At 45.7% G+C, this 25,789-nt stretch overlaps 1 protein-coding gene across 1 annotated transcript in view; it reads right to left on the bottom strand.

Annotated features, from left to right (window-relative positions):
- Positions 1 to 25,789, bottom strand: part of LOC142576386 (rRNA methyltransferase 1, mitochondrial-like) — a 48,570-nt gene that overhangs the window by 7,322 nt on the left and 15,459 nt on the right. Inside the window, exons 4-8 of the mRNA XM_075686501.1 lie at positions 19,624 to 19,694; positions 17,779 to 17,833; positions 14,652 to 14,731; positions 12,705 to 12,798; positions 10,167 to 10,302 (exon numbers count right to left, since the gene is read on the bottom strand). Coding sequence (XP_075542616.1) covers positions 10,167 to 10,302; positions 12,705 to 12,798; positions 14,652 to 14,731; positions 17,779 to 17,833; positions 19,624 to 19,694 — 436 coding nt within the window. The remainder of the gene's footprint in view (positions 1 to 10,166; positions 10,303 to 12,704; positions 12,799 to 14,651; positions 14,732 to 17,778; positions 17,834 to 19,623; positions 19,695 to 25,789) is intronic.

Below are 25,789 nucleotides of genomic sequence, written 5' to 3'. Positions count from 1 at the left end.
GGCACGAAATTACTTCATTAAATCGAGAAAAACAAACTCAGTTTTCACTCAAACTAAGACGGGGAAATGAAAAATAGTCAATTACATTGGGAATTTCTCTACGTCAAGGTCTGACTGTCTAGAAATTCTAAATACATGGTGTTCTATGGACAAGAAGTTACAAAAGGTAAATGCAGTCGAATCTCCATAATTCGAATTTGAAGGGACCTGAAACTTTGTTCTTGATTTCAACTAAGATGTCATTAACTCGCGTTTGTTCCCTCACCCAATCTGCTCTTTTCTTATCCCTTAACGTTACACCCATCATTCTTCTTTTCATAGCTCGTTGCGTCGTCCTCAATTTAAGTAGAACCCTTTTCGTAAGCCTCCAGGTTTCCGCCCCGTAGGTGAGTACTGGTAAGACACAGCTATTATATACTTTTCTCTTGAGGGACAATGGCAACCTGCTGTTCATGATCTGAGAATGCCTGCCAAACGCACCCCAGCCCATTCTTATTCTTCTGATTATTTCCGTCTCATGATCTGGATCCACCGTCGCTACCTGCCCTAAGAAGATGTATTCTTTTACCACTTCCAGTGCCTCGCTACCTATTGTAAATTGCTGTTCTCTTGCGAGACTGTTAAACATTACTTTAGTTTTCTGCAGATTAATTTTTAGACCCACTCTTCTGCTTTGCCTCTCCAGGTCAGTGAGCATGCCTTGCAATTGGTCCCCTGAGTTACTAAGCAAGGCAATGTCATCAGTGAATCGCAAGTTACTAAGGTATTCTCCATTAACTCTTATCCCCAATTCTTACCAATCCAGGTCTCTGAATACATCCTGTAAACGTGCTGTGAATAGCATTGGAGAGATTGTATCTCCATGCCTGACGCCTTTCTTTATTGGTATTTTGTTGCTTTAATTATGTAGGACTACGGTGGCTGTGGAGCCGTTACATATATCTTTCAGTATTTTTACATACAGCTCGTCTACATCCTGATTCCGTAATGCCTCCATGACTGCTGAGGTTTCAACAGAATCAAACACTTTCTCGTAATCAATGAAAGCTACATATAAGGGTTGGTTATATTCCGCACATTTCTCTATCACCTGATTGATAGTGTGAATATGGTCTATTGTTGAGTAGCCTTTACGGAATCCTGCCTGGTCCTTTGCTTGACAGAAGTCTAAGGTGTTCCTGATTCTATTTGCGATTACCTTAGTAAATAGTTTGCAGGCAACTGACAGTAAGCTGATCGATCTATAATTTTTCAAGTCTTTGGCGTCCCCTTTCTTATGGATTAGGATTATGTTAGCATTCTTCCAAGATTCCCGTACGCTCCAGGTTATGAGGCATTGCGTATACAGGGTGGCCAGTCTCTCTAGAACAATCTGCCCACCATCCTTCAACAAATCTGCTGTTACCTGATCCTCCCCAGCTGCCTTCCCCCTTTGCATAGCTCCCAAGGCTTTCTTTACTTCTTTCGGCGTTACCTGTGGGATTTCGAATTCCTCTAGGCTATTCTCTCTTCCATTATCGTGGTGGGTGCCACTGGTACTGTATAAATCTCTATAGAACTCCTCAGCCACTTGAACTATCTCAGCCATATTAGTAATGATATTGCCGGCTTTGTCTCTTAACACAGACATCTGATTCTTGCCAATTCCTAGTTTCTTCTTCACTGCTTTTAGGCTTCCTCCGTTACTGAGAGCATGTTCAATTCTATCCATATTATACTTCCTTATGTCAGCTGTCTTATGCTTGTTGATTAACTTCGAAAGTTCTGCCAGTTCTATTCTAGCTGTAGGGTTAGAGGCTTTCATACATTGGCGTTTCTTGATCAGATCTTTCGTCGCCTGTGATAGCTTACTGGTGTCCTGTCTAACAGACTTACCACTGACTTCTATTGCACACTCCTGAATGATGCCCATAAGATTGTCGTTCATTGCTTCAACGCTAAGGTCCTCTTCCTGAGTTAAAGCCGAATACCTGTTCTGTAGCTTGATCTGGAATTCCTCTATTTTCCCTCTTACCGCTAACTCATTGATCCGCTTCTTATGTTCCAGTTTCTTCCGTTCCCTCCTCAGGTCTAAGCTAATTCGAGTTCTTGCCATCCTATGGTCACCGCAGTGCACCTTGCTGACCACGTGCACGTCTTGTATGATGCCAGGGTTAGCGCAGAGTATGAAGTCTATTTCATTTCTAGTCTCGTCGTTCGGGCTCCTCCACGTCCACTTTCGGCTATCCCGCTTGCAGAAGAAGGTATTCATTATCCGCATATTATTATATTCCGCAAACTCTACTAATAACTCTCACCTGCTATTCCTAGTGCCTATGCCATATTCCCCCACTGCCTTGTCCCCAGCCTGCTTCTTGCCTACCTTGGCATTGAAGTCGCCCATCAGTATAGTGTATTTTGTTTTCACTCTACCCATTGCCGATGGCACGTCTTCATAGAAGCTTTCGACTTCCTGGTCATCATGACTGCATGTAGGGGCGTAGACCTGTACAACCTTCATTTTGTACCTCTTATTAAGTTTCACAACAAGACCTGCCACCCTCTCGTTAATGCTATAGAATTCCTGTATGTTACCAGCTATATTCTTGTTAATCAAGAATCCGACTCCTAGGTAGTTCTCGTCTCTCCGCTAAGCCCCGGTAGCACAAGACGTGCCCGCTTTTTCGCACTGTATATGCTTCTTTCAGCCTCCTAACTTCACTGAGCCCTATTATATCCCATTTACTGCCCTCTAATTCCTCCAATAGCACTGCTAGACTTGCCTCACTAGATAACATTCTAGCGTTAAACGTTGCCAGGTTCAGATTCCAATGGCGGCCTGTCCAGAGCCAGGGATTCTTAGCACCCACTGCTGCATCGCAGGTCTGACCGCCACCGTGGTCAGTTGCTTCACAGCTGCTGGGGGCTGAGGGCCAGGGTTTGATTGTTGTGTTCATAAAGGAGGTTGTGGCCAAGTACTGCACCAGGGTGGCCAATCCTGCTCTGGTGAGGGAGTGCGTTAGCAGTTCAGGTCACCGGGATCAGGCCACACTCCAGGCCTGTTTATGCAATTTTATCAAAACGCGGATTTTTTTTCTTTTTTTTTTTCATCCGGAGGAACATTGCGCGGCACCGGGATTCGAACCACGGACCTCTTGCACGCGAGGGGGTGTTCTACCTCTACACCACCGCTGCATCCTAGTTGAAATCAAAAAAAAGAAATGGGGGGCATGGGGAGGACATTTAATGAGGAGGGAAGATAACCGATGGTCATTAAGGGTTACGGACTGGATTCCAAGGGAAGGGAAGCGTAGCAGGGGGCGGCAGAAAGTTAGATGGGCAGATGAGATTAAGAAGTTTGCAGGGATGACATGGCCACAATTAGTACATGACCGGGGTCGTTGGAGAAGGATGGGAGAGGCCTTTGCCCTGCAGTGGGCGTAACCAGGCTGATGATGATGATGATGATGATGAAACTTTGTTCGAATTAAAAGAATGATTTGTTCTTGAAGTATTCGTGCGCCATAGCACAATGCACGAACGCTGCAAGTTGTGAAGCACAGAGCGAGCGCGGACCACGAAACTGCCCACACCGGCCAACACTCGCTTGCCAAAAACTGCAGAAAACAATATTTCAAGGAGCAGGCTGGCAGTGCCAGTGTGGAGGCACATACACACTGAGACCGTCGTATGTGAGGGAGTTACAAGGGAGCTGAGAGGGAGGGCGAGGGTAGCATAGTCGCGAAGAAGGGCGGGAGGGAAGTGGATTTGCTTTCTTGCCAGCTTGATGAATGGTGCTAATTACCGTATTTACACGATTGTAAATCGACCACTTTTTTTAAATTTGAAAATCTGAAGTGGGGGGGTCGACTTACAATCGAAACCAAAACATAGCACCACCAATAAAGCGAGACCAATGGGAGCTACAACGGGAGCTCAATTTTCGGAAGGATTTTTCTAAATTTTTGAGAGTAGTGGGGGGGTTGTGTCAATAGTTGATGGAAGCGCCACTGTTCAATTTGTGGAGGCCCCCTCAGAACGGCGGCGCTTGCAGGGAGTATCAGTAGTTCATGGAGGAGCAGACACCGCTCGCAGGTTTCTCTTTCCCTGTTGCACTTAGCTTTCTCTATAGTTTGACGAAAGGCATTGGTTTGACGCGTTCCACTTGACTGCTGGCTACGTGCTACTTCTATGCTTCCTCAGTCGTCATGAGTGCTCCAAGCCCACTAATCATTCGGCACTCGTTCACAGCAGCAAGAGCCAAATCACTGCGTATCGGGCCGCAAGTTCTATGTTTCTGAACGGGTGGTGCAAGAGTGGCGACTGCAGCAAAGCGAAATTTTCACCTGTGACGGCAAGTGAGGAAGTCTGGACGCTTTCTGGAGCTGTAGGCCAAGCTTACAGCGTACGTCACTGAAATGTGTGATCGGTCCCTGCCAGTGAAGTGCGACATGGTCATGAAACAAGCCCGGGTCTTCGCCTTTTGAGGACCTGCTCCGCTGTGAGTACAACGAGTAGCTGGCGGCAGAAGACCGCAAACTTACGCCAACTGGACCTGTCAAAAAAGCCTCCCTGACGGCTGCATTTGGTTAGGTGCATTCGGTGTGGGCTGTTGTTCCACAAGATGTCGCGGTGCGGTCGTTTGCCAAATGTGAAATTTCGCTGGACGACGACGCTCTGCGGGACTGTAGCAGCGATGACGATGGCAGCACTAGTGAAGACGAATAGTCCAGTGACCATGTCAGCTACTAATAAGTTTTCGTTATCGAATGCGCCCTCGGGTATGCTCTTCTTTTTTTTCTTTTCTTTTTCCTGTCACGCGATATAGGGGGGGGGGGGGGGGGTTGACTTACATTCAAGTCGACTTACGATCGTGTAAATACGGTACCTCTGCCACCTAAGACTGCCACCAAAGCAGTGGAATTGCCGAGACCAGACTGGGCCTCCGCCGCTGCTTCCCTCTGCATGCTCACATGCTTTTTCCTTCGTCTGCTGACAGATCGGCGCTGTATTTGTATCCTTCGTCCTGTGTTCTTAATGCGAGTGATGTCTTATCAAAATGTTGAAGTCGTTCCTACTGATCATAATCATGTTGGTGTGTTCCCTTCTGTTGCAGCATTGCTACGTTCAAAAGTCCAGGGGAATGAAGTACAGTAAAACCTCGTTAAACCGTACTCGCTTAAACAGTAGTTTCGTTTTAAAAGTAGTAAAGTCAAATCCCCAACTCAGCGGCCATTGAACATAATGTGTTTCGTATCCGCATAAACCGTACCAGCTTACTGCGTACGCATCGGTTAAAACGTAGCGTTTGAACTTTTCGTCGCGCAAACACGGCGCTGCGCCGTCTCCATCGGGCGGCCCGGCAGAACAACACGCCTCAGAGATCGGAACAACGGCCTCCAAGCGCCCTGTGCGTTCGCGCGTGAAGCCACATCAACATCAACATCATTTCGACGCGGTGCCAGAGAGCGTTATGGCGTTGTGCAAGCGAGGAGTCGCGTCGTTCCGAAGCTTGGATAAAAAAGACGCCGGGTGCTCAGCATAGAAGAAAAATTAGACATCGTCCATGCTATCGAACCTGACACGAAGAAGTCAGCGCTGACACGCAACAGGGCTCTGCTGTTAACTACAGTGTGTGGCATTTGAAATGCGAAGAAGTTGCTCGGCAGCGCTGCAGCGACTGCGAAGATATGTTGGCTACAAGGTTCGACTTTTCGCCATTGTTGCCTCTGTTGTTGCCGAAGTGTCGACTAGCGACAGTGACGAGGACGACACGGAAAGCGATAGCACGGGCGATTCAGGCCCGACAGTGGCATAAGCTGCGCGTTGCGTCAGCCTCATGAATGCAATCGTCGCGACGACAATAGGGGCGTGATAACGTAACTCTATTCCAAATGAAAATTATTCCAAACTCCGGCACCCGTAATGAAAAAGGCGCCCCCGGGACTACTGCTGCACTACTGCGCACGTGCACGGTGAGTACGTAACGCCAACGAGAAATCTGCCATGCGAGTGTTTGCCGAGAAGAGGGGGCTGGCTGAAAAGCTGGCACACAGCTTCAGTAAGTTTGAGGCCGCTGTCGTCGGCGTGCTAGGCCGTCGCGGCATCAAACGAAAATAACGCTTTTGTCGCGCGAAGTGAATAAATACTGCATGTTTTTTCCCCTTTCATCGCACTTTCTCTGAGTTCCGTTTTCGACAGGTAAGTGGGCGATCTCATGCTATTCGGTTAAACAGTACTACTGTTTAGTACGTACCTTTCCCGAGCTCCGGCCAACTACGGTTTAACGAGGTTTCACTGTACTACTACTGGGTGTCACCTTCGCGTCCTCGTATTCAGGGTCTGTCTTGTCGTACAGAATCGGATGTGGCACACTGTCTCCAACAACCTTTTCATCGGGACGCCTCGGTTTAGACTCACCATAGTAAAAAAGCAAGCACGAACGAGACCAAACCAAGCCAACCAAAGAAAGTGCGAGCGAGATGATGTGAGCAGACAATAGTGCAAAACAAGTGGCCCAGCTGAACCAGACGTAAGTACGACTAGAGCGGTCGGGCAGGTCCACATGACACCAGTTTCCCACGCATGCGTCACTGTAGGGGCCACTCTCCTCCATTCGCGGCTCACCTGGCGCCGTGACAAGCGGTGAAAAATCGGCCCAGGACCGATCCCTCCCGCAGCGTGCATTTTGACGCTTAGTCAGGCTGAGGCATTCCGGCACGATGCAGAAGTGGCAGCCTTGCCATTTGAGAGAGGGCGAAATTTCTGCTATGGTTATTTCTTTTCTTCGCATGCAACGTTGAGGGTCCTCTTCTGAGCTTTTCGTCTATGGCGGGGTAAAAGGGCAATGCTGGTCCGAAGCACTGTCACGTGATTTGGCGCACTGCTCATGGCATGGTCGGAGACCAATGTGTTCGAATTAACTGTTGCAAATGCTTGCACGTTTGCATTAACGGGCATTTTCACCCATTGGAATACACATAACTTTGATGTGACCACAGCGTCGGTTTGAATTAAGCGTGTTCGAATTAACGAGATTTGACTGTACTTCATTATATTGACGTTTAACTGTATTCCTTTTACATTTAGATTTTAGGTGACTTTTGTTTGAGTCCAAAGACTTGAAAAATTATAGACCGATCAGCTTACTGTCCGTTGCCTACAAACTATTTACTAAGGTAATCGCAAATAGAATCAGGAACACCTTAGACTTCTGTCAAGCAAAGGACCAGGCAGGATTCCGTAAAGGCTACTCAACAACAGATCATATTCACACTATCAATCAGGCGATAGAGAAATGTGCGGAATATAACCAACCCTTATATATAGCTTTCACTGATTACGAAAAAGCATTTGATTCAGTCGAAACCTTAGCAGTCATGGAGGCATTGCGGAATCAGGGTATAGACGAGCCGTATGTAAAAATACTGAAAGATATCTATAGCGGCTCCACAGCTACCGTAGTCCTCCATAAAGCAAGCAACAAAATCCCAATAAGAAAGGCGTCAGGCAGGGAGATACGATATCTCCAATGTTATTCACAGCGTGTTTACAGGAGGTATTCAGAGACCTGGATTGGGAAGAATTGGGAATAGAAGTTAATGGAGAATACCTAAGTAACTTGCGATTCGCTGATGATATTGCCTTGCTTAGTAACTCACGGGACCAATTGCAATGCATGCTCACTGACCTGGAGAGGAAAAGCAGAAGAGTGGGTCTAAAAATTAATCTGCAGAAAACTAAAGTAATGCTTAACAGTCTCGGAAGAGAACAGCAATTTACAATAGGCAGCGAGGCACTGGATGTCGTAAGGGAATACATCTACTTAGGGCAGGTAGTGACGGCGGATCCGGATCATGAGACGGAAATAATCAGAAGAATAACAATGGGCTGGGGTGCGTTTGGCAGGCATTCTCAGATCATGAACAGCAGGTTGCCATTATCCCTCAAGAGAAAAGTATATAATAGCTGTGTCTTACCAGTACTCCCCTACGGGGCAGAAACCTGGAGCCTTACGAAAAGGGTTCTACTCAAATTGAGGACGACGCAACGAGCTATGGAAAGAAGAATGATAGGTGTAACGTTAAGGGATAAGAAAAGAGCAGATTGGGTGAGGGAACAAACGCGAGTTAATGACATCTTAGTTGAAATCAAGAAAAAGAAATGGGCATGGGCAGGACATGTAATGAGGAGGGAAGATAACCGATGGTCATTAAGGGTTACGGACTGGATCCCAAGGGAAGGGAAGCGTAGCAGGGGGCGGCAGAAAGTTAGGTGGGCGGATGAAATTAAGAAGTTTGCAGGCATGGCATGGCCACAATTAGTACATGACCGGGGTTGTTGGAGAAGTATGGGAGAGGCCTTTGCCCTGCAGTGGGCGTAACCCGGCTGATGATGATGTTCGAGGCATGATGATGTTCGAGATGAGAGAGTGCGATGAAAGGGGAAAAAAACATGCAGTATTTATTCACTTCGCGCGACAAAAGTGTTATTTTCGTTTGATGCCGCAGCGGCCTAGCACGACGATAGCGGCCTCAAACTTACTGAAGCTGTGTGCCAGCTTTTCAGCCAGCCCCCTCTTCTCGGCAAACACTCGCATGGCAGATTCCTCGTTGCCGTTACGTATTCTCCTTGCACGCTCGCAGTAGTGCTGCAGAAATCCTGGGGGCGCGTTTTCATTGCCAGGTGCCGGAGTTTGGCATACTTTCATTTGGAATAGAGTTATGTTATCGCGCCCCTGTTCTCATCGCGACGATTGCATTCATGAGGCTGACGTAACGCGCAGCTTATGCCACTGTCGGGGCTGAATCGCCCGTGCTGTCGCTAGTCGACACTTCGGCAAAAAACAGAGGCAACGATGGCGAAAAAGTCTAACCTCGTAGCCGACATGTCTTCGCGGTCGCAGCAGCGCTGCCGAGCAACTTCGCATTCCAAATGCCACACACCGTAGTCAACAGCAGATCCTTGTCGTGTGCCAGCGTAGAATTCTTCGTGTCACTTTCGATAGCACGGACGATGTCTTATTTTTCTTCTATGCTGAGCACCCGGCATCTTTTTTTATCCGAGCTTCGGAATGACGCGAGTCCTCACTTGCACGATGCCATAACGCTCCGATGCTCTCTGGCACAGCGTCGAAATGATCTTGATGTTGTTGTGGCTTCACGCACAAACGCACAGGGCGCTTGGAGGCCATTGTTCCAATCTCTGAGGCTTGTTGTTCTGCCGAACTGCCCGATGGAGACGACGCACTGCCGTGTTTGCGCGACGAAAGTTGAAAAGCTACGTTTTAACCAATGCGTACACAGTAAGCTGGTACGGTTTATGCGGATACAAAACACATTATGTTCAATGGCCGCTGAGTCAGGGATTTGACTTTACTACATTTAAAACGAAGCTACTGTTTAAGCGGGTACGGTTCAACGAGGTTTTACTGTATTATAGTAGACAAAATTTTTGTTGGTCAGATTATACGTCGCCCGGATGACACAATGTTCTAGCACAGTCCAGAGAAAGTTGTATAACCGAGGTTCCACTGTACCAATTCTGAAGCTCTAATAGACCACCACTTATCTTTTGCACAGTGCATTTCATGATCAGACCCACTCTATTTTGTCCTCTTACGTGAAATAAGACCCGCTCAATGAGCAATGGAACAGACAGGAAGGCAGCGGTGTGGCTTAGAGGGCAAATGGGGGTAGTCAATATTTTAGTTGACAAAACCAACTTGTGCCCTTCACTGGTTCCGCGAATAAGGCAATGCTGCTCAACGATGATCTCCACGACCAAGGGAATCAGAGTCCACACCTCGTGCAGTGCAGCAAATATGCGACTGCACATTTCTTTTATTTCCACACAAGCTAACAATGTTGATACGTTGGTGCGTCATAACGAGTTTGGAAGTATTTTCATGCATTTGGGCAGTTGTGGCACCGTAAATGTTCTTGAAACCTGCAAAGTCCACTCTCTGGCTCCTTTAGAATGTAATGTGGTCCATCTTTAGCATAAAAAGTTTACTCCGTGCATCACAGTGGGAACTTCAAATGCAGTGTCACTCACTTTTGTGTCTTTCCTTGCTCACTAATCCTCCTCTCACAGTAAGCGTGGCTTTTTGGGTATTGTAGGAAGACAGTTCACTCATACAGCTAAAATGGTTTTGCTCTCACAAGGCCACCCTAGCAGCTACTCACCTACAATCAACAGCACAGGCTTGTTAGGTGGTGGTAGGTCCCAAGTGAGCTTGCGACTTTCAGTGCCTGACGCATGTCTTGACGAGTCGTTAAAGCTTGACGTCCCCACAATCCACCAGCCCTTCGCCTTCAGCTCCTGTGCAAATAACACAAAATTGTCCCACAAAAGCACAGCCTAAATATGACACTTCTATGTCTCAAACACATAATAATGGGAAAAACAATATTTTTAGCATAGAAGTCCTATCACTTACATATACAGAAATGTTTTCATTGTGGCCAAAAAATGCCAGAACAATGCAGGAAAGCACACAACATAACTGAAAACCAAGTACTGTACACATTTCTGTCTGTACATAAACTTTTTTCAATTTTTCTTTAGTTCTTGTGGCATATTGTTGCCCAGGCAGTCTTAGCCTATCAATATGAAACAGAATTTTTCCGCTAGCTCCTGCTACTAACCAAAAACTGGAACTACTAGATCGCATTGACGACACTGCTGCCGGTACAAACGAGCTGGCTACATCTGCTGAAAACTTGCAACGGGTGCTCAGAAGGCATCACCATAGCGACACTAGCCCGACAGACTACATTCCTGGAGGCTACTAATGCAATAGCACTTGCATATATTCAAATATTTTGTGGTGTTCTGTTATAAAAATAAGCTCATTTTGCTTTTTCAAGTTTTCTCAGAATCTCATTTTTGGTGTTTCTTAAGCTTGCCAAAGTGCTATCTCGGTCTTCAGGGCACATAGAACCATAATTTTAGCAGCCGCACACAGCTACATGCGTGTACTACACAATGCTAGGAACAGATTTTTTAATTTCGCTTTTGTAAATTTTAAGATTTGGCTACTAATTGGACCACATGATTGCCATGTCTAGAGATTGAACTTCAAATTGCTGTAAAATTGGTAATACCTGCAATATAAAAAAAAAAGCAGTCCTGCAGCTACGTTGCTTACAATTTGTAGTATCCATAAACCATAGTATCCATAAACCATAAACCATAAACCATAAACCATAAACCATATCCATAGTATCTTTATAAAGATTCTGGCTGATACTCTTCTTACAACTGTTCTGATAAACAACAGGTGATTCATTTTTAATTAAATCTGGAGCCACTCATTCAATTTAAAAAGTAATTAGATTTTTGAAATCAGCATGGAAAACTCTGTCTGGGTGACAATTATTATTTAGTCAAACAATTAAAAAAAAAGATTCTAAACACCTCTTCCTCCTTGAAAGAGGTTTGCGATTCGATTCATAAGCATGACAAAAACAAAACCACTTTGGTAAAGAAGCACCGTCACTTTACCTACAGTAATTATAGACGAGTGAAATTAGTTTCACTATCACTGTTCTGGGCTAATATATTTAAGTGTGTAAAGGCCCACACTTCTTTTTTCCGGATTTCTCAAAGGGTGTGGTCCTTACATGAAGCCAGCCTATAACCACTCACTGTAGACTGAAATTGCACACCAACTGCTATGCAGAATAATGCAACCACTGGCAGCCAACTATTAACACTTTTAATTAGTCATCCTTGTGGCTTCTGCTGCCCTCGTCATTTGAAAAGCTCGCCTCATCGGTGCCCTCCCAAAGTTCATTGTCCTCTGTCATCCAAAATGTTCCGAGATTACAGTCACCTTGACGCTCTCCACAACTGCCTTGGAACAAAAACTCACACCACGCATTTTATATCAACTCAAACTTATTGCAGTGATGCCCTCTTTGTGTGCCCCAAGGTGTGAACCAATTCTGGGGTTTTACGTGCCAAAACCACGATTTCATTATGAAGCACGCCAAAATGGGGGACCGTAGATTACATTTTGACCACCAGGGGAGCTTTAACGTACCCCCAATGCACGGGACACAGGTGTTGCATTATTGCATTTCGCCCACATCAAAATGCCGCCACCGTGGCCGGGACTTTCTCCCTCAACCTTGTGCTTAGCAGCTCAACACCACAGCCACTAAGCCATTGCGGCGGGTCCCAAAGCATGGTGAAGGTAAACAACGACCAGCAGCATGTACAATAGCGCACTGGATATATGCTGCGATAGGATGACGATAGTGATACCATCATCGGCAGGCCAGTAACTAGTGCCGCCTAGTAGCAGCTTGCAGAAGTTAACCAGAACGCACTATGGTCTTCTAGATCTGGCATTGCGCACTAGCCTGATTCCAGAAGGCCATGCACACAGGTACACGTGTGAAACATTTTTCAAAATTTTCCAAACTAAGATCAAATTATCAAGGTTTTACTGTATGTGCCACTTCGATGCACTGAGCTGTCACACTTGGTACCGTCCGAATCTTGTAGCAACCTATGTACTTAGGCGAAATGTAGGCAATAAATGAATAAATAACCTCATAGGGGGCTAGTTTGTTTGCAAGTCTACAACCACAGCCAGGAGACAGGAAACATATCAGAAAGCCAGTAAGGCAAGGTTGTACTCAGTAACAGGCATGTGTGTGCCTGCATAAAGATATCTTTTTGTCATTTCTTGATGACATCCCCCGCTCTCTCACCGTCACAAACTGCTCCGGCGTCTGCAGGACGTATAGGTCCATCAGTTCCAGCGCTCCCGAACTGGCCTTGCTCACTGTTGGCGACAGACGGCAACTGCAAAATGTGAGAAAGGACAGACACAAGCAATGTTTTGTGGAATAAATTATGTCGGGTCGTTGCTTCTTTTCACTACCAGTGAATTCGTGAATTCTAAAGGCATTCTCACGCATATGAGAAGCAAGAGAACCAACAAAAGTGTCTTTGACATTGGTACACAGTCATTAATTATGTTTTGAAGTTAAACCTCAATATAACAAACTTCAATATAACAAAATTCCTCATATAAGGAACCGTGTAATAACTTTTATTGATTGCTTGTCTATAGAACACCATGTATTTAGAACCTCATCATAATGGAGTGTGTTTATACACGATTTCAATTTAATGAAATTTCACTGCCACCGTGTAGGAGTACCTAGACAATAAATGGAAACTTCCACGAACACACATGGTTGAATGGTTGAATCGCAAGCGGCTGCTTATGCATGCGCCTCTCAAATCATGCGCCACGTAACCATGGTCCGTGTAAAGTGCAAGAAGATCCTATTGCGCCCTTCGTGCTGTACGCTTCGAGTACGAGTGAAAGCGTGCGATGGTGAACCTAAAAAGACTGTGGCTTGACGATTGCCCATCTTCCAGTCCCGTGTTACTGGGAGCGAACTCCCAGTAACACGATCAAGTGTGCGAGACAAGGGAGGGAGACGTAGGTTGGCACGAGTTTCCTTTTCTAGCGTGACAGTGCCCGCACATGGCTGTCATTGTGGCTAAGCACATACACACAGCGCGCACATCCTCCTTTAGGGGTGACCAGCCGCACGTACAAAGAGCAGGCATGCCAAGATGGCACGGCATCGTGCGCGCTGTCCTCTCGCACATTTAGTAGTGCAGGTTGCGTAATCTCGAGTTTCGGAAACACATTGAAACGAGAGGCAGACAACGCATCTGCTCACCACTGCCAGCCCTTTTCTTCATAGTACCATCCAACTACAAGAAACAGTATCAGCCACCGGGGCCGAGTAGATGCGAAAATGCGGCTGGCTTCACTTTGTACCACCGATGTGAAGATATCGTCAACAAGTCATGAAAACCATATCTTTCGTCACCGACTCTTAAATTCAACAAGATTACTTTTCCTCATTCAAGTTTACCCTTTTTGATTTCATGATAATTTGGAAAATTTTGCGGCCCCTTCTGTGTAAGAAAAATATATGGGCAACTGTGTTCACTTGCATGAAAGATCAAACACAATACAACGAAATTTCTATATAATGATGTAAATTGTGGATTTTACTAACTATGTTATGATGAGGTTTAACTGCACTTTCATTTTTGTTCCCAACAAGTTTCGAAAAGTCGCGAGAGTGAGCATTCTTTTATTGATCAACATTCAGCTAGCGCCTAGTAGATCCCATCGAAATTCCCAGCACGCATAAAGCACATGAAAGTGACTGCAATGTGCAATTTCAACACAGACCTGGAGCCACGTTGAGTGTGGCTCCCTTAGCCTAGTTACATAGCTGCTTTCAAGTGTTGTCGGATGCTGCCACCACCAAAAATATATGCTGCCGCACTGCTGCGCTATTCAGAATTTTGTCAATCACAGAATGTGACTGGGCAACCAGTACTTGAGGTATGAACAAGTACCAAAACTGACCATGCTAAGCGATTATTGGTTAACTGATCGCACTGGCGTCACAGTCACAGTAGTAAATGCCGAATGGGAAACCAACCTTCTAGTAAATTGCTTGGGTTTATTCCTACTGGAAGTACTGTACCAGCAATACCTTTGTCAGGCATATCTCTTTTGGACGGCAACAGCTTTTTCAACAGTGCCAATCCACAGTGCTGCAGCGAGAAATTGCGGTTAAACAAACAAATGCTGTAAGAAAAAGAAAAAAAAAACTAACCTGTCCTTGCTAGGCATGAAAATCTTCTGCACACCAAAATAGCAAGACGATCGAAGAACAGCCCCAAAGTTCATTGGATCCTGCATGAGAAGCAAGAAGTGGCCGGTCACAATCTGTGCGATGCACATATGAAAATTGCTACTGGGACCTTGGGAGGAAAACCAGCAGAAGCCCAGCATGCCTTCACGGCAAAGCACTGTGGCAATGAGGAAGCACACACACTCTCAACTAAGATACTGATTGTTCAAATAGGGATTGACTGATTGATCAAATAACTAATTAGCTGACTGATTCATCAATGACAAATTGACCAATTGATCAAACTAAAAAACTTATTGATCAAATTACTGATTAACTGATTGATTGGTCAGATGACTGATTAACAGACGATGGTTAATCGACTTATGAATAAAGTGGTAGTGTTCAACACCCACAAGCAACACAGAGGCTATTACAGACAGCACAGTGGAGGGCTCCGGGTTAATCTTGACCACCTTGGCTTGCTTAATGCACACTCAAAGCACAGTACATGCCGCATTTACTCGAATCTAGGCTGGCCCCAATTCTAAGCAGACCCCCAAAAATTCGAAGCCAGAAAAAAAAACAAAAAAACTTTCCTCGGATGTAGGCCAAACAAATGCACAAAATGAAAACGGCATTTGCTGAATCTGGATCAAGGGCAGCTGCTCTATGCGTCCGAACAAAGTCTGCCAAAGCTGTCTCCACCTCGTGGTGACAGCCTTCCCGTGGTCCAGCAAATGCGATCCTTGTTGCGGCGCACGCAACAAGCACCACAGCTACTGAGCCACAAAGGTGGATACACACTGAACTAAAAGACACCACACTCTGTTTCACACATGAAGGCTAGGGAGAGTTCTGTCAGTGCTCACATTTGCTGCCAAAAATAACTGTGTCGCATAGGACAGAAACATGCAGCCATGCATCATGTAATGCATGTGCCGCAAATCTCATACTTTTGATATCCCAAAATAATATGACACTTCTGTTAAAACAAAAATTCAGACCAGTTGGTGTTGCATAATATTTAAATCACAGTGCATTAGACAAGAGACTGCAGAAACATTGGCAGTGATATCCACAGAAAGCAGTGTATTGTTTCTGTGGTCGTCCCTAGTCCAATGCGCTATTATTTACAAAGTACAGTAGAACCTCGTTCATATATGTTGCGAAAAAAAGACGCGAGAAAAACATACTAAACAGGAAGGTCTATCATCCGAAGTTGTTAAAAATATTGGCAGAGTTAAATTAGTTGACATCTACATAATGCAATGCGTTTCATCAATTGCTGCAGCACAAGATGCCTACGCGCACCACGCTGATGGGGACTGAGCAGCCCAAGCCGTGCATTGTCGTTTTTGCAGCTTCGACAAAGCTTACATTTGCGTTCCCCGAATTCAGCCTGGGTCAGCAGCTTTTTCAAGTGAGGCATTTTGGCAGGAAGCTTTGAGATGACCACTTGGCACAGAACGTTGCAGCACGACACACCGATAAGCGTGAAGCTGGTGACGCCCGAGCGACCGTTGTTCAAGCGCACATTGCCGTTCAATTGCGCTTTGTTGTTTTCCTTTGCGAAACCAAAACGAAATCGAGCTTGTGCATGATGCCAGAACATGATGCCAGAATACGATGCCAGAATACAATGCCTACGATGGCCCCTGAGCGAAACACGTGAAACATGACGCTCACTTCACACCGCCTGCAGCAGGGAAAACAGCAGTGCGTTTGTGTCATCACCTGTTAAAAGCGTGCAGTATTCTTCCGATGGCACAGCACCACACACGCTGTGGAGCAGATACGTGAGGTTGGAAGCAATAGCTGTGAATGCGGCGTGCAACGACCGGGGAAGAGGTGTGCCAATACCGGAACAGGAAACTCGAGGCGCATCAGCGTTTTCATGCGAGACAAGTGGGCACCTAATGGGGGGAAGCTGCTGCTGCAAGCCGCTACTGCTCTCGATACGTGCCTCGCACCTTTTCTTGTTTACATGGGATCTAGTGGACGAAAAACATGTCATACGATCGCAGTTTGGCAATTTAGTGCCCGTTGGTGCCAAGGGATTGTGTTCCCTGAGAATGTATGAACCAGTAAAAAAGAAGCGTAACTGTATTGGGTCGTTTTTTGTGTTCTCGATTGCGAATGCTGGCTCAAGGAAATCGTATACAATGGGATCAGATCAAAGAGGTTCTACTGTATTTGTTACATCACAGACTTGAACCTATTTACCACGAAACGAGCAGAGTAACATGATTTTGTGACCAGTGACCACAATGACCAAAACGTAGTGTGTCGCATACTGGAAGCACAGAGGTGCACAAATAATATGCAATTTCGAGCAAACTTCCTCTGCGTCAAAATTTCGCATTGCGGCAAATTGCACCTCGTTCTACAACAGGATACCCAATAGCGCTTAAAAAGACAGGGACAGACATAAGAACTACAACACACATAAATAATAGAAACATTATTGCAATGGAAAATATTTGTTGGAGGGGTGGTCGGAGCCTCTCAGTCCAGGGCCCCACTGGCCTCTGCCGCCTGCCTGACTTGGCTAATTAAGGACTTTTGTCCTGCCAGGTCGGAGCGGGCGAGCTATGCCTCCCACTGCTCCATTGTGTTACTGGTATTTGGCCTATGAGGGTGCTTAGTGCACTCCCAGGTTATATGTATTAGGCTAGGTATGCCACCGCACCAAGGACAGTTGGCCCTATAACGAGTGGGATACATGGCGTTTAGCAATGTTAAATGGGGGAATACCCACTTAGCGGGGAAGAGGCCGCTGATTGGCGTAAAATACAACACACTTAAAAGTTCCCAATATGACAGAACTAACTAGGCCAAATCAGTGCCTCCCTCTATAAGGGGTGATTTGATTTAAAAGTGATGCTGTTATCGGTTCTAATAGTTTAAATTCTAGATTTGGGTCTACGGTACTGGCACGATATCTGATATTATAATCGGCGATATTTCCATTGGAAGGAACAGACCCTCTATTAACACGTGCATGGTGATCAGGAAACATTTTTATTTTACTAACTTGCAATTTCTACAGTGTAAGTCCACTTTAACCAGGACGTAGTGCGACATCTTAATTAAAAGTTCATCTTACCAGTATCCTATCCATGTAGAGCCATAGCTGCCTACCAGGCTTATCCCTGATGTCACTGAAACGCAACAAGAGGGTGGGGGTGGGGGGGGGGGGTACTCATTAGACTTGCCCAAAGTACAGGCCTAGTGCAAAAAATTTATCTAGAAACCCCTATGGGAATTGTCTAAGTATGCATAAACATTGTGCCACTCACTCATCTCCATGCAGCCTCGTGTCATTGCCAATGTTAAGAAACTTGAGCCAACCAGTATAAATGCTTACCAACCCTAATTGGCCATTATCAACCTTATCGGACTACATCCGACCCTTATCAACATTTATCAGTTGTTATCAACCTTATCACAATCAATCTGATCCTTTTCACCCTTACATGTCCCTAACAACCACCTTACTTAACCTGATCCAACCCTAATAAACCCATATCAGTGCTTACTATCACATTCGAATTAATGGAAGTTAACCATACAATAATATTGCCTACTCGAAAGCATGTAGTAATGGACAGACGGTCATCGCATGCACAGCCTTTTTCAAAAGTAGATGGGCTACTCCGCGCCTGTACCATACATGCCATTCAACTGTGTGGTCCGGTTTCCGTGGCGCTTCTGACACTCCAGACCTCTGGATGATGAGTACAAGAATTGTTTTCATTCAACAAGGCACTGAAACTTTTAACATACCACAGGAACTTCCTTAAATAGCCTGTAGTCAGCATGGCAATCATAGGCAACACAGTCCATATAATTGTGAGGTTGACTGAACGGTACCGTCTAGGCAATAAGCAAACACCCTTTTTTTTTTTTAACAACAGAGTGCCTCCTAAGCCTTTTTCACATAAAACATCACTAGCCACCACAAACAAAGAAGCCTCTTCACCACGAAGGTGCTAATCAGATCGGACTGGCTAGACTCTTGGCTCGTACAAACCTCGCAGTCAGATATACAAAATCCACCAAGTTGAGCTGAAAGCAAAATTCAATAACTTTAAAGCACATCATGAGACTTTAAACTCCTTCAAGGCCCTGAAAATGGCAGTTCCATATTCGGCAGGGTTGAATGGTCTCCAACACCACTGCGAACCTCAAATACAGGTCCCCGCAAGGAGGGACACTATGCCACATACAATTTTTTCTTTGAGTACAGCCAACACAGTTTTGATGAGGCAGCTTTCATGCAGTTGTTTGAGTGCTACACAGCAGCAGTCAAGCCATCAGTGCATGGGACATCACAAAATGACAGCCTTAACCAGTGGTGGAGAATGACAAGAAAGTGCACCAACAAACTCTGCCCTCTATCTCAATTTTTATTCTGTACACTCATCGCAACATTTACCACAACGTTTGGTGTATGTCCCTGCTGCAGCTTGTTCTTTGACCCTTTCTGGAACAAATTTTTTTAGGGAAGCAAAAATTTCATATTACCGTATAGGCTCGTGTAAGGACTGCACCCCCGAGTTGGCAGGCCAAAATTTGAGAAAAAATTTTGCCTACAGAGAAGCCATTGCATTTGGTGCCCCAATACCGTGCGCTGCATACTTCTGCGTGCCACTACTAGCTGCACATTTACTTCTGATGCAATGATACCTACTCCCGGGGATCTGGGGTGTGCACAAGTATATTTATCTGTGACACAAGTCGACAAACTGTGTAATTAACATTACTGACACTCCCATTTCTGAAGATAGTTTTGCTGTCTGTTTTTCTCAGTGTGAGACATTTCCTTCAAAACCTTGATTCTTACAAGAATCAATGGACTAAAAAGGGTTAACAATGTTAAAGCCCATTCAGTGAATCTTTCAGTTTTCCTGGACTTAGTCAGCAATTTGGTTCATTTCAAGCACCTTACCTATCGTCCAAGGAGCCCAACAAGGTTTCACCTTGCAGAACAGGAAGCTTGGATGTACCAAGGCACACCCCCTGCAAGATACAGGCAAATCTTGTTCTACAAAAACAGGTTGTAACAAGCTAACGCATACAAGTAATGAAATGCAATTGAACCTATCTTGTTAACGAAACAAAACTTTCATAGAAATCAATATAATGAACCACATTTAGCTTAAAACTAAAATTAACTGATAATTTTGTGTCAACGTCAGCTGGTGCTGCGAGATGACCAGCGTCGGTAACTTGTCTGCTGCACGAGTTGACAACAAACCATCTGACAACACACCGAACCGGAGGCGCAGCTGAAGTAGGGTTCTGAACAAATACCGTAAAAACCCACACATAATGCAAGGTATTTTTTTTACGTTTTAACACGCATACTTTCCTTTTCATATTATATTCGGGTTTCAACACTTTGCACGCTACTCTGTGAATCTAGTCATCACTTCAGTTTTGAAACATAATAAGCAGCATGCATCAATCGCTATTGTCACTAGGCGCTGCAATAGATGGAAGTGTAAAATAAAAATAGAGACGCCCGTGATCACCGCGCACACCATGACGATACATTTGCCAAGGAAAGTATACCACGTACCCTAGGGGCTATCATCCCTTTTCCCTGATGTTGAGGTGCACGATGGCATCATCAGCAATGCAGCAAGCAGAAAGAGATTTTGACTGCTAAAAATGCCAGCAACAGTGCCGCTTACATGACAGTTTGCAGTGATCGAAGCTGGAGCTGGCGGCAACGAAAAGCACTTCTTTAATGGAGCGGGAAGAGGACTTGGCGGCCATTGCCTATGTAAAGCACAATGTTTTAATCTGTGCAACAGACGAAAGGACGACGCATCACGCGACTCTACCACCACTCCGCATGCAGCCTTTGCCGACGATAGAGAGCAGGTGCCATCCACACCATTTTTAGTGCGAAAGCATTATAATATGTCCCATGAGGAAGAAAAGCCGGCGTTGTCCGCAACGAGTGGTAACAAAATCATCATCATCATCTGTAACGTCATCAGTGTCTTGTTTGCCTCCAGTAGCAATACAGAATTATTAAGTTGGAACAAGTTTGAGTAAGGTGACCTAAAGGGATCTGAACCGCCCCTCGGGCTTGGTGAAAATACTTAGTCTGCGGATAGCATACGCTGCTGTGAACATCTCAGCCAAATTTTGCAGTTATGCGTGGTGCTCGCAAGTGGAGCGCAAGGTCACCTTTCTCTCGTACGCTCTCTTTTTAATAGAAACCTGCTCATCACTCTTTCCTGGATGCTTTATTTCGTAATCAGTGCGTTCTTCGTACTGTTACTGTGTATATTTATTGACAAAGTTTCATAGGCAGGCTGAAGTAAGCAAAAATCTGCTTTCAAATTTTGATAATGATTACACACTTCTGGAAGAAACGGACTATCATCTGCTCACACTTGGCCGCGGCTGCCTGCATAGCAATTAAACTTTGGCAACCCTGCTTATCAGTGTCGTAGCTATCAGGTCTCGCTAATTTCGACTAGTTTTGAACGCTCAACTAGCCTTGAAGCCCGCAAAACTTAAGGCCAGGCCACATGCAAGCTTCGTCTTAAGCTTGTTTGAAGCGGATTTTTTTTTTTTAATTGAGTTCATTGAAAACCAAACAAACGTTTCCACGTTGTCCGTTATATGCGAGAATTCAGCTTAATCGAGTTTGTCTTAACGAGAGTTCATTGTATCCTAATACCACATATAACGATACATCGGTTATAACGATGAGCAGATAAAGAGTCTCAACTTATACATTAGGGCTAGGGAAAAAACAACATATAACGACATATTACTCACCGCATATCAGATATAACGATCAAAATCTTGCCTTTTGGATGGCGCTTTCCACGCGGAATAATCGTGTAATTTGCATTGCTAAGTTTCCCTTAAACGAACGATGCTGAGGCAGGGTAATACGTTTGCCTACACTAGTTCACATTTGCCACCATTAACTGAGCAGCGCATCCCGCCCACACGCCAATTGCGAAAGCCACGGAGAGCATAGCTAGTTGGTGGAACGCCCCACAAGATGGCGCCAGCCACTTCTCATCAGCATCACCCACGATCATGCTAGCATAAGGAGAGAAAAAAAAATTTATAGAAAGCAAGAAGCGAAGCAGCATCCACCCTTTGCCCCCTTCTCAGTGAGTGCGATAGTGCGCTGCAGAAGCAGCAGCGGACAGATCAGTTGATAGAAGACAGCGCCCAACAAAGCACGATGTTGTGTCACTCGAGACGATGCTGCAAATTTTGCAAGACTCAAAGTATGAGCTCATGCATGAGCACCATGATCATGACAGCTGCACCCAGGGGCCATGCCAATCAACAAAAAAGGCGGGCTGTCTGCACCATGGCAAAACGCCCGATGATAGTGGAACCAACACAGTGGAAGCCGCTGACATTATCGAGTTCGGGAAGGATGTCAGTACTGACGACGAAACAGGCAGTGCTTCAATGGAGCAGTTTCCAAGTGCAAATAGTGCTGCCTTGCTATACAAAGAGGTGTCCGACGAGGCAATTGCTGTCACGACTGACGACAGTACTGTGCAACGGGGACGATGAGATGACACCGACCCCAGTGTTCACCCGAAGTGCGCTGTTGTCGATCAAGTCCCTCCTCGATTTAATGCGTGCTAAATTATTAAGCAGGTCATGTTATGCGTAGGTTAGATAAATGGTGGATCATTAGGGTCACAGAATGGGTGCCAAGAGAGAAGCGGAGTCAAGTACAGCAGAAGACTAGGTGGGGTGATAGCTGGAATCGATTGACGCAGGACGGGTAATTGGAGATCACAGGGAGGGGCCTCCGTCCTGCAGTGGACAGAAAATAAGCTCATGATAATGATGAAATTATTGCCACTAGTGTTCACACAGCAGCTGGACACTGCAGTTGTGAACCTGAAACTCCCACAAAAGCAAGTGCAGATTTCAGACTATTTCAGTGCGCCTAACACTTGATACCTTGGTTTAGAGGCATAAATAAACATTTTATTTTTCATCTTCCTTATATGACTATCTTTTAGTGCAAGTGGCAAATGTAGTTTTGGAACTACATGGGTATGTTCGGCATCTTTTTTTATGGCAATCTGGATATAGCGATGATTGGTTATAACGATCAGATTTTTCGTTCTTGATATTGTTAGCGGACTGCACTGTACTGCGGCTGCCGCGGGTTGCAACGACGAGTCCACTGGCTAAGCGCACTGCGACTTGCCGAGGACAGCCGCGTTTCGCTTATGTTTGGCGCGTCATAGGCACCGAAATCGAAAGTAGTAGTGCCTATGTAAAAATCCAAATTCAAATTTGGAATGCGTGCATTCAGTAGGCAGAGCATAGCTGGCACAACGCTTTCCACCGTAGTCTTCGCAGTGCAAGGCATTGAAGAAGCAGAGGAAGCACCACACAGGGCGTGTTTGATTTGATTGCCAACGACTCCACTTCTGCTGAACGCATTGAAGTACTTTTTGCGGCAAAGCATTTCTGAAATAGCGTATTTTACCTTCAAGTGCACTTCTCCACTTCGATAAAATGTGGCTCAGGGCCTCTTTTTAAAGTAAAGTGAATTAAAGTTGATTAAGTGGATTAAGGTTGGTACAAATTAAAGCAAGGCGGATCAAGGTAGAGTTGTGAAGTACACGTGACAATGTATGAGGTTACGTATCATAGACGTTACCAATTAATTTGAGAAGTCATAATGCTTTCGCATTCAAATCGTGTAAGGATACTTAAGTGACTGTTAATTTTTGTTAGGTTCAGAGTGATTTGCCACCTGTCAAAGATTCTACAATCTGCAAGGTCACGGCAAGCTTCTGCGACCCCCCCCCCATGATTTTCCTGTTTATCTGGCATCCGCGTCAATGCTTGAAACCAGGTCGTGACCCTTTCGCAAGCATGTTCGTACCCGTTCGTACGTTTTTCACCGGACCGGGGAAAAAAAATGTAACAGCCGGGAAAACGCAACAGTGAGGAAAGCTCCGAAAATGAATGAAAAAAGTGCAGCTTCAACTATAGACAATTTACTTCCACACAGTGTGCTTAGGACTTTAAAAAGTCTAGATTGGTGGCTTGCCGTTTCTTTCGCTCGCTAGAAATCACCACACGTTTCTCAATAGCCTGGAAGGCCGCATTGCTGTCAGCGTCGCTGTGAGGTGCGACGTACCTGCGGAGGGGGTCCAGAGCCGCGACGGCTTCTCCAAAGCTAGTATTTGTCAACTCCCCGGCATCACGCGGCTCGTGCTCCTCGTCGTCACCGCGCCACGGCAATGGCAACGGACGAAGGAATATCCGCGGGAAATTTTGCCCTCTTTGGCGTAGTCATGCTAACGTGCTAACGATTATTTAGTATTGCTGCGGAGCGCGCGCGTCCGAGCAGTCCGGTTGCGCGCGGCGCGGCGTGGTTTCGCGAGAAACGTAAACAAGAGAGGAGAGCTGGCCCGATAGGCGGAGCAACACCATGAGCAACGCCAGTTTCTGGCTTCACTTTAGCTTCACAAAGAGTGACATCAGGGCCTCTCCCGAGTTTCCTTCCTCCGTGAGTCGACCCGTCCAAAAACCACGCGGTGACCGTAATCACAGTGATGATAGTGAGAGCATTTTTCACGAATGGCCACGTAGTGGCAGCCTCTCGAACTGGCGTGCGGCTTCTTGCAGCCAGTTCTATAGCCAAGCCCGGCCAAGCCTGGCCAAAACTTGTCAAAAGCCAAAATAGCGGTTGGAGCGCGTTGCCTACTTTAGCCCAGGCGGGTTCGGGGCACTAAGTTGCGAGGTATTATGCGGGAACGTTTTCAAAGCTACTACATAACAGCGGGGTTCCTTATACATTGGATCCTATGGAACCTATGCCGGGACCGGATGAAAACGACGTAGCAGCCGGGAAAACGCAGCAGTGAGGAACGTAACAGCGGGGTTCTACTGTACAGTCGACAAGAGCATCACCGGGTTGGCGATCTCTGCCCACGGAGTTCGCCATGGAGATCGAAGAAACAATCCACGTTTCTTCGCACCACTTGGCTCTCGCGAAGGCCCAGGAGGTGGCACCGATCACACAAATTAAATTTTAAAATTTAAATTATGAGGTTTTACATGCAAAAACCACTATCTGATTATGAGGCACGCTGTAGTGGGAGACTCCGGATAAATTTTGACCAGCTGGGGTTCGTTAATGTGCACCTAAGTCTAACTACTCGGGCATTTCTGCATTTCGCCCTATTGAAATGCAGCCATTGATTATGCGACCTTGTGCTTAGCAGTGCAACACCACAGCCACTAAGCAACCACAATGGGTCAGATCACACAAATGCAAAGTCGCGCCCACGCACACAAAGATGTACTCTGAAACACCTGCTCAGTGGACACACGTGAAAAACAGCAACCGAAACTTTAGATAAAAATAATACAGATTCTGCACTAAGTGGTTATGATGATAGTGCTGACCAACGAAAAAAAAAAGAAAGAAAAAAGAAAAAGTGACATCCCCTTGAGCATTTTGTCAGTCAAGGAAGAGTGGGCACGGCCTCTGAGACAGAAGGATGGCGCGCACTCTGTGTTGATAGGTACATTCAATTCGCCAGCACCCCCTGAACCACTTCACAAGGTGCTACACAGTGCCTTTTGTTTCAGCGGTGCGGTAATGGCACCCTCTGAAACATGTCATTCAATTTAAAAGGTGCAGGAAAGGTGCAGGGCTGGTTCATGATTTTGCTGCACCCTCTCTACTGTCGGTGCCGACTTGGCGCAGACGTACAGGTGCGAAACAGCAGTGCAGCAGATGACACGGCACATACGTATGAGGAAGCACCGTTAAAACCTCGCTTACGTGAGTCTGCTGTGTCTACGCAAATGCGGGTGTATTTACACCTCAGAAGCCGATCATACCAGAATTTAAGGACTTGTCAAACTTACGCATTCCGTGCGCATTAGTCGAAAAAAAAAAAAAAACGCCTACACTGCATCTGCACCGAAGAAATCGAGCTGCACAATTTCTTAACTACGTGTGAACTGGTTCACAGTGGTCCAGGCGAATCGAACTGACCTAAGAGTATGCGCCTCTCAATCTTGGAAGCTATGCAGCAGGCCACTGGAAGCCAAGCCAGATGAAAATCCAACATGGG

This window comes from Dermacentor variabilis, chromosome 3, assembly GCF_050947875.1.
Source record: "Dermacentor variabilis isolate Ectoservices chromosome 3, ASM5094787v1, whole genome shotgun sequence".
NCBI lineage: Eukaryota > Metazoa > Arthropoda > Arachnida > Ixodida > Ixodidae > Dermacentor > Dermacentor variabilis.
This window is presented reverse-complemented; position numbering and strand designations above follow the sequence as displayed.